The sequence below is a fragment of the Mangifera indica genome, chromosome 8, assembly GCF_011075055.1.
Source record: "Mangifera indica cultivar Alphonso chromosome 8, CATAS_Mindica_2.1, whole genome shotgun sequence".
Classification (NCBI taxonomy): domain Eukaryota; kingdom Viridiplantae; phylum Streptophyta; class Magnoliopsida; order Sapindales; family Anacardiaceae; genus Mangifera; species Mangifera indica.
In genome coordinates, this window is record NC_058144.1 from 2,270,384 (window position 1) to 2,279,964 (window position 9,581).

General features: G+C 31.7%; 1 protein-coding gene across 1 annotated transcript; it reads right to left on the reverse strand.

The window, feature by feature from the left end:
- Nucleotides 1-1,290: 1,290 nt before the first annotated feature.
- On the reverse strand, nucleotides 1,291-4,750 carry LOC123222778 (probable L-gulonolactone oxidase 6). The gene is made up of 4 exons (XM_044645731.1): nucleotides 3,716-4,750; nucleotides 2,594-2,849; nucleotides 2,374-2,475; nucleotides 1,291-2,282 (listed from the first exon to the last, which is right to left on the reverse strand). Exons 1-4 carry the CDS (start codon nucleotides 4,403-4,405, stop codon nucleotides 1,534-1,536), a joined length of 1,797 nt encoding a protein of 598 aa, XP_044501666.1. The 5' UTR covers nucleotides 4,406-4,750; the 3' UTR covers nucleotides 1,291-1,533.
- Nucleotides 4,751-9,581: the final 4,831 nt, after the last annotated feature.

Here is a 9,581-nt window from a genome sequence, read left to right on the forward strand (position 1 = left end):
AAGAAATAAATAACATAAGAGATTTTTTTTATAATATCATATTATGCAATAATTTGTTTAAAATATTCGGGTTAATTATGGTTAATTCAAATTGGTTTTGTGTCAATCCAAACTCTATCCAATTTTTAAGGGTCAACCATAATTTGATCCGAATTATCACTTATATAAAAAATTATAATCTTAACTTGATTTTTTTTGTATTGTATCATATCAGACTAATGAATCATATCAAATTTTGTATGGTCTATGCACATCAATAGTGTTCCATGCATATTACATTGTGGCACTTTCCAAATATTGTGATAAACATTATCCTTATGTCAAGTATATGTTGTACCGTAATACAGTATCATAGTTGATAATCAGAAAAATAAATAAATCCTGTCAAAAGTACCCATCTTGTGTACAGACTGGAAGCAAAGCAAAAAGGGTCCTATCGAGATCCCCTTGTTTTTTCATTTTTATAATTTGTGCCTAATAAGGTTTTATGTGTCTGTCAGGCAGCATGATAAATTCAATCACCCACAAAGTGATTTTGCGAGGGGTCTTTACAATATGTATATGGGTTTAAAATGGCCTTTAGGCTTTACATTAAGGGCAAGATAAGGTCCAAATCGTAGTAGTAAACATTTTGTCTCATCTTTATTTTTAATGGGACAGGTATTAAGTGGCCCAACTGATTATTATGAGAGTTATATAATAATAATATCAATAATATTATGTGTATTTATTTTAAATATATAAATAAATATATATATTTATATATATATTATTATATGATTAAGTATTATTTTATTTTTATATAATAATACATATAAATATATACTTAAAATATATATGCATAATTTTATTATAACAATTTTGGATGTTCGGAAGTTTCAGTCATATTCAAGCTATGATTGGGCATATATAAACCTCTAAGAACTTATTCGAGTATAAACTTTAGTAATCCATATAAATTTTGCCAAGGGGTACAGTTACAATCTTGCGAGCACACACATAACTCTTCCAAAATATCTTTATAAAGCCTAAGAGTCATTGACTCTTTGATTCGATAATATGTGATATTGAAATTTATTGCGTCTTGTTTTCCCAAGTAAGTAATTAAAATTTCAACATAGTGTATTATAATTCTATTATAAGAGATTTAGACCCTTATGTATCTAGTTTTTGTAAATTTTTATATAAAAATTTCCCTTTTTTCTTATTTCTTTGTATACGAGGAATATGAAGTTCCCACGAGACAACATTAACAACAGTCTTTCATAATGAACCATGTAACACCTTAACTAAATATAAAAGTATATCTTTTTTAATCAAAGTTATACAACCTAAAAAGACATAAAACTAAAAAATAGATGAAAGTAATTTCTAATTTACAATTTTTATTATACATGTGGTAACTATATTCTATAAACAAAAAATACATGAATATTATGATAACTACATATAATATTCCTAAAAGAAAATAAAAGACTTTGGATTTAGTAACTTCAACTATAATATCACATCATGAACTAATTATATGTTGTTTCACAATTCATCACTAGAGGCAGAAGAACCTCTTATCTTAGAACTTACACGAGTACAAACTCTTGCATCGGTATAAATTTTACCTGGTCGACATAAATAATCGTTACTAGGAGCACAGTGACTATCTTGTGAGCATATACACAACCCTTCAAGTGCACATCCATCCTTCACTATACTCACCTCACCTTTCAATCCAAGAATTTGGTTTGTCCACTCACTAGAGAAAAGCCCTAAATAATCGTATTTCTCTTTAATCTTTAAGAATTTTTTTGCATTTTTATATTTTTTTATCGCTCCATCAAACGCAATGTTTCTATTCTTTCCCCAGTGGGGCAGTCCTCCATACTTGAACACCGCCATTTGTTCAATTTCTTCAAGAATATCTTCATACAGCCTAGGAGTCATTGGGTCTTTGCTTCGGTAATATGAAACATCGAAATCAATTGAATCCTCTTGTTTTCCCAAAAAAGCACTTGAAGCTTTAACATAGCGCATCAAAATTCCATTGTAAAGCTCTAGACCACATAATGATTGGGGCTCCAAATCAACTAATTTTTGTACATCTTCAATGAAGTTTTTGACGACAGACAACCCAATAGTGAAAGTGGTTTGGTGAAAGAACTCCCCCTTGATTCTAGGGTCCCAAGGACACGCTGTGATTAATGCATCTTGGAGGCTATCAAGGCAGGTTCCCGATGACTGAAAACGATTCTGAAATCCAACTACTGGATAGCCCGTAAAGAGGATACCTAACCAAATTGATTAAAAAAATTATTGCATGGAAAAATAATATTACATTTGCTGTGAAAAATGTGGCTTTTAAGTGGAAGCAATCAATACCATTATTTGTCAAGCCAAATGCAGTGTCGACTAGCGTTGTAGTCACAAGCTTTGCCCCGATGCACTTGCCATTAGCATCATTCGTTGATTCTTGAGTCTCCTCTGATCAAACAACAAGCATAACAACCCAAACAGATTAAAGAAAATAGTACATTTGGATTTTAAAAAACATTAATAGGTGAACCAGGTTGAAGGCATAATTGAATAAAAGAGAGCAAACCTGCAGTTCTGACTATTGCCAATTCAGCTGTAAGGGTGGAGCGGAATGGAATGAAATCATACAAACCGTTGCCTGATGTATTAGAGGGAACACGGTCATCGATTCGATAGACTGCCTTGCGTTGACTCGGGTACCAAATAATGTCTGCGAACTCATGTTGCCTGCCCAAACTAATCGCTTCATCAGCTAGGCTCGAATCATTCTTCACCACGTAGGTGATGGATCGCTTAAATAGGGGTTGCAACTTCAGAGTTACCTACACAAATTAAATACTATTATACATTAATATATCTTTCCTTTTTCTTTTCGCAAAACTTTTCCTTCATTTTTTACTTAAACCATACCCTTGTACCATTGATTTTAAAGAATAGGAACATTATTCCGCTATAGTAAACACTATAATTTAAGAATTATAATATAGTTTACCTAACTATCTGCATAAATATTTCTTATCATTTTATCCATATAAATTCATATAATAACATACAATTGGATGTTTAATTTTTTTTTCTCAATTCAAATTATTTATTCATATTTTATATTAATTTATATGAATAAGTTGATAAAAAAAATATTTATATTTACCTTAATCTACAAGGATAGGTTTGAAATTAATAATTTTCAGCAAATGATGGTATGCTGAAAATCATAATTAACCCATAATGATGATTTATTGAGCTAGTTTGTACCATTAATTAATATTCCTGTGCGTAAATATATTGATAGATGGTATGGATGATATAATATTCTCATGATATATATATATATTTTTTCTGTTAATAAACAATTAGGAATGATGGTTTGATAAGCTAGACTGTGCTATTAATTAATTACCATATATTTTGTGCTATGTGCCTGGTCCTACAAAGAAAAATAAATAAATTGCATATAAATAATTGTATATAGATTGATATGATACCAGTTTTACTTCTTGTTTTTCTATTTCTTTTGTGTACTATAAGTTTGTATTGAATATTTTAATCTTTGTGTACTGTTTAAAGGGTTGGGTTAGGTATCTATATGTAGCCCTTGGCGAAGCCTGATCGAATAGCAGAAGCAAGAATCCTAGTTCGATCAAATTAATAAAGGAAAACAAGTCTTGAAGCAACCGTACGTTTATACCTGAGATATAACTCCAAGAACACCTAGTGAAACTTTAGCGGCTTGAAAATCTTGATGACTCTCATTCAGCACCCTGACCTTAGCATATTTATCTTCTGCTTTTCCTGGACTCACAATTCTTATTTCAACAGCATAATCATGGACTGAACTCCCCTTACCATATAATGAACTTCCGTGAGCTCCTGTTCCCATTAGCCCGCCAATCGTCAAGCCCCACCAGTATGGTGTATAAGGCAACGCTAGCCCCGCCTTGCTGGCCTCCTCAATGATCTGTCTCAATGTCACCCCACTTTCCACAGTTATTGTCATTGCTTCAGGATCAATTTTCAGTATCTTATTCAGATACTTGGTGCTAATGAGCAACCCGTCTGCTCCATCTGGGCAAACCAGCTTCGGAATGCTGTGAGAGAAGCGTGTTGCCACTTTCATTTTTCTTTTTGCAATCGTTGCCATTGATACTATAGAAATGAGCTCTTGTTCTGAGGTAGGGTAGGACACGTCGGCTGCCTTGCACACGCTTCGATCGGGGAACATGCCATAAGAGTTTGTTATGGTGCAGGTGGAATTATTCGATGAACATTTGATGGGGTCTTCTGGAGGAGTGCCACTCACAATAAAGACTAAAAGGAAAAGACATTTTGATCGGAAAAGATGCCGAGATATATTGGTTTTGATCGGGAAATTTGCCATATATTTGAGAAAGTTGGTAATGCTGAAATGTTTTTGCTTTAAGTTGGAATAGTCTGGTGGACATATTTATAGTTGTGTAGCGTAAAAGGATTTAAATGAAGGAAGTATCACGAAAATAAATCCAGCACGTACACCTGGATTCATGCTTTGAAGTCAAGATCATTAATGGTTCCTTCCTGGTAATGGCCATCATTATTGTTTAATTTTCATTTCAAGATTGGGCTGCGGAGGGTCCTTTTATTTTAAATTTAAAATATGGTGTTTACTTATACAAGCCAGCCACGAGGAATACATGTAAAGCTTTGAACTAAATGGATCAGTTCTCCACGACCTAGAAGCACATACAAGCAATTGTTTCTGTTTTTTGGTTGATTATAGGTGAGAAACGTGAGATGAGAGACAAAGAGTGGAGGAAGTATGAGGTGTTTGCGTAAATTTTGACAGAGAAATTAGGCAATGTTATTGCTAGGGTCACTAATTTTCTATTGTTTCTTCCTTGAGCGTGTGTCAGTTTTTCCTGTTCATTTTTTTATAAATTTTCTCTAGCTTGAGTGTTCTAATTTGTTTTTTCCAGATTTTGTCATTCATAATTTTTTAATTTGACGTATTCTATTTTACTTTCTGATTGTGTATTTTGACTGGTTCTGCTTAAGATCATCTTCCAACTTCTTGAATAATCCTGATCTGCTGTAAATCCATAATTATTTTATTTTACAATTTTTTTGCTTGTGTAAGTTCTTTCAAGCTTAAAATATTGGTTTTCCTCTGCTTTTGTAAATAGCAAAGTCGTTGCAGTGTTTCGCTTTTGCCATTATACTGTTGGCAAATTAGTTATTTTTATTTTTATTTTTTTGAAACTATAACTTATATAATACAGAGATTTTAGCTTTGATTATTGTATTCAAATTTATCCGCCTAACTAATATGGTAACATTTTAGTTAAAAAGAGAAATTATTTGTTAGTCTTTAGTTTAGAATATGTTGTTAGGAGAATTAAAAGAAATACAAAACTATTGATGCTTTTTTCTTTTGAAGAGGATAGATTAGTATTAGAATAAACTTTTTTTACTACTTATTCGTATAAATATATATATATATATATATATATATATATATATATATATATATATATTAATATAATTGAATGATTTAATTATATATTTACATCTAATTCAAAAAACTAACCAGAAAATTTAATAAATGTATTATTATTATTATTATTATTATTATTATTGTGTAGTCTTAATTCATGAATGGTGATGATTAACTTAAGTACTTCTATACATGCCAACAAAAAAATCGAAGAAAATATGCAGAACCAACATCAATGACCAGACACAACAGCGAGAAAAAGTCAGTGAAAAAGGGTTTAACGGGGCAATAGATGGATTAGATAAGGTTCAAAATCAACATCAAGCTGTTTTCAATAAACTTAAATTGTTCGATATTTGAATTCTAAACTACGACTCTTCTCCTGAGGTAATCTTTTTCAACAAGAAATTAGTTTCTTCTAAATCCATCTTTCTTCTTTGTTTATCCCTGTTTAATTTTAAAAAATACAGATCCGACTCAGTCAATTGTTATTAAACAACCCTACAAATCATCCCATGTGTCAGATTACTCATATTATATGGTTGTAGACTTGTAGAGTCAACAAGTGTTTCTGCATGGCGATGCTCAAGTGGGTTTTACCCTTTGTGATATAAAGATAACATGGTGTTAGGTTTCCTGTGGCCTCTCTCACAGCCCATAACTTTCTCTATATGCTATTCTTGATCGCAGGTGCAACATCGACCTGATAATACTAATAGGGCCCAAATTATATAACCGTGACATTTCTGGAAAACCACGGCCCAGCCTCAATGCTTTTATCAGAAGATATGTTCGCTTTGACAGTGAGAGACCCAGTGGTTGGACAGACATACATTTAATAGACTGTAACAGAGGAGATCGACTGGCATCGTGTACTTTGAGGCAGCTAAGATTAGTTGTTGGTACTTGGTAGTTTAATTAATCTGGGCTTGTTGATTTTGGTTTGGGCTAGGCTAGACAATCATGGGTCGAAAATTGCTTTCCCAGTTCTATTTTGAGCATTTTCAGACCTCCAAAAAATTTTAAGAGATTTTACTTTAAATTAGTGAACAAAAACAGTTCTCTTTCCTCATTTAAAACGGGTAATGCATGTTTAAATAATTTCCCATCAGAAGTGGCTGCTTACTCCAAATTTGTTGGCCGTAAGAGACGCAGCTGAGATTTGATTTAAATGGAGGTTTGTACCCGAGATAAATTCCAACCATACCAAGATTATGGCTGTCGGGCAAAATAACAATCCAGAGCTTTTACAAAGGAGGACAAAATTAGTTTGAATGGATGAATTACATTTTCTGTTTGATTTCAAAACACTTTTTCACTTTTTAAATGATGTAAATAATAATTTTTTTTAATCAAAGTAAAACATTATTTAAGAAAAAACAATCAATTTTATAAGAATAAAAAAATAATTTTATTTTTTTATTAATTAAAAAAAATAGTTATCTTGATGAGACCCGAACAATTTAAATATTATAATTTAACTTTTAAAAACATTTAAAAACTCATAAATTAATTTTAAAATTTTTTTTAAACCATCATATAATTTAAAAATATTATTATAGATTCAATTATTTGCAATATGATATTTGCACTTTTGTTTGTTGCAATCTAATAAATTTTTTGAGAATGTAATTATTATTTTTAAAACTATTCAAAGATATATCAAAATTCTAAAAAATTCAAAAACACGGACACTTTTTTTGAATTTTTAAAAGTCCAAAAGTTTTCATTAATTCCTTTAATATTTTAAAAAATTATAATTTATCCAAAACATTCCATTATACATCATTCCACGTGAAAGTTGACTTATGAATGCTGCCAAACTTCAGTTGGCCCTCGTGTTATGATGAACCAAGATGTACTGTCAACATTTTAGACACGAAACAATAACACCCAAAGAAATTTGGAGAATATTACGTCGTATTCCAAATTTCAACATCTCTTGGCAGCACCTTTATAACATTCCAAAATGAAGAACAATGCTGAAAAATTATTTAGAGGGAATCTATAGGAAAATCCCATTTAGATTGTAGGGTAAAAGGTGTCTCTCTTTCAACCAATCTAACGTAATTTTGTTTCATGAATGATAGCGAAAAAGGGCACAACTCATAAAAATAATGAATAATTTAAGAGGAAAAACCAGAACCAGATCGAAAGCATTTGCATCTTAGTCGTTCCCACCTTTTATCATATCAAATATTATTAGAGATTTGATTCTTCGGCCTCGGAATTCTAAAGTGACAACATTGTAAAGCTAATCTTTCAATTTATCTGCAAATTAGAACGCGTCCAATTTGATGTAGATGTAACACCTTGCCCGCACAGCCAGACCCCACCTTACCTAACACGGTTAACCTTTTAATTAATTTTCAGCTCTAATTATCTGCGTTTATTTTGTCTCTTATTGTTATTAACAAACAGCTTTCGAAAAATCATCTTTCATTGCTCAATACCACACATACCGCTGTAGCAGCACTGCCAGTTGCCATTTCACATTTTGGAGTACCACTCAACAACTTTTTAAGCTTCAACTGTATAAAATGACAAGTCTAATCTACAGAGATATGTATTCTAAAAAGAACTGAAAAGTAGAATTTATTTATTTATTTATTTTTTCCATTTTAATTTTATCGTAATTGAAAGGTTTTGGATGTAGTAGGTAAAGTCATGTTCGTTGTCACATATTATTTTGGTCCTGTACGTGTATATCAGCACCATTATGTCGTGCTATTTCAGGCATACTTCAAGACAAAACTGTTGTTTTTGAAGCCTGCAATTCCTTTCCTTTTTTGGTTTTCGATCTATGAAATACAAAGTCTTGTGTTTCCAGAAATAATCTCAATTTAGATCTACTGAAATATATAATTTGTATGATCCGGAATAAGCTTAGTTATAAGAAAACTCCATTTTTATAACTTAAAGTTATCTCAAATACTTGTGAGATAAGGGGGAGAAGTCTACATATTTACAGATCCGTATTAAGATTAGAGCGACTGAGTGTCTGGACGGTGACACTGGAAGTCTTTGTCAACAACCAAACTTTGCCTGGAGAGCATAATGGCCTGGATAATATGAGTGTGGCCAGCCAGTTGTATGTGGGTCATGTCGGTAAATCCTACGTTGATTAGCAATTTAATTGCAGTTTAATTTGATTCTCAACATGCGTGGCTCTAATTTATGTAACACCATTACGTTCCAATACCACGAATTGATTTCATGGTTAAGAAATAGCTAGCCTTAATTAAGTTGATTAACGTCTATTTTAATTCTTTGTGACCACATATATATAATCGAATAACTTTAAACATGTTTAAAGTGTTGACTTTAACGAGTTGTTATTGCTGAGGTATCATAGCTAGAGAAATTGATTTGTATGTAGGCCTTTCTGATGGAACTTGTTTTCTGAACAAAAGTTGATGTGAAAAAACACCTACTATATTCCACCTTCCAGAAACGCAACCATTTTGGAGGTAGCACTCCAAAAAAACAACCCCCTTTAATGCCTTGTGCGCTTTTTCATTTATGCATTGGCTTTTCACTTCATCTTTGATTCCAACACACAAGGGATTCTTCTTCTGCAAACAACTTAAAGAGCAATAATTATTGAAGAATAGTGGCAGTTTGACAATGGTTTGGGTTTGGCGCAAAGAAATTGACAATAAATGCAAATTAAGTTGAGCAGAAACATTAAATAAATTGTGTTTTGTTGAGCGGCATATATCACGTGTGATCAAATTATTTGTGTTAAATCAACCATACAGGTGGGGAAGCTAAGTAAAGTTAATGATTCAATTAGTCGGGTGGACTTTATTATCTCTTCATGGTCCTACTCTTTTTGCATTCTATCAATCTCGCTTGTCCAGGAAAAGTCAAGAACTATTCTTAATTATATATGTAACTCAATTAATAAATCATAAACTACTGTCATCACTTTTAATACTTCCATTCCATCACCTCACATTCGTAATAATAATAATAATAATGGCATTAAATAATTGATATAATTATACAACTCTAGTTTTGTCTAGTCTCCACAACTAATCACCATGATTAGAGTTAAAAGACTCAAATCATAGCGACTTTG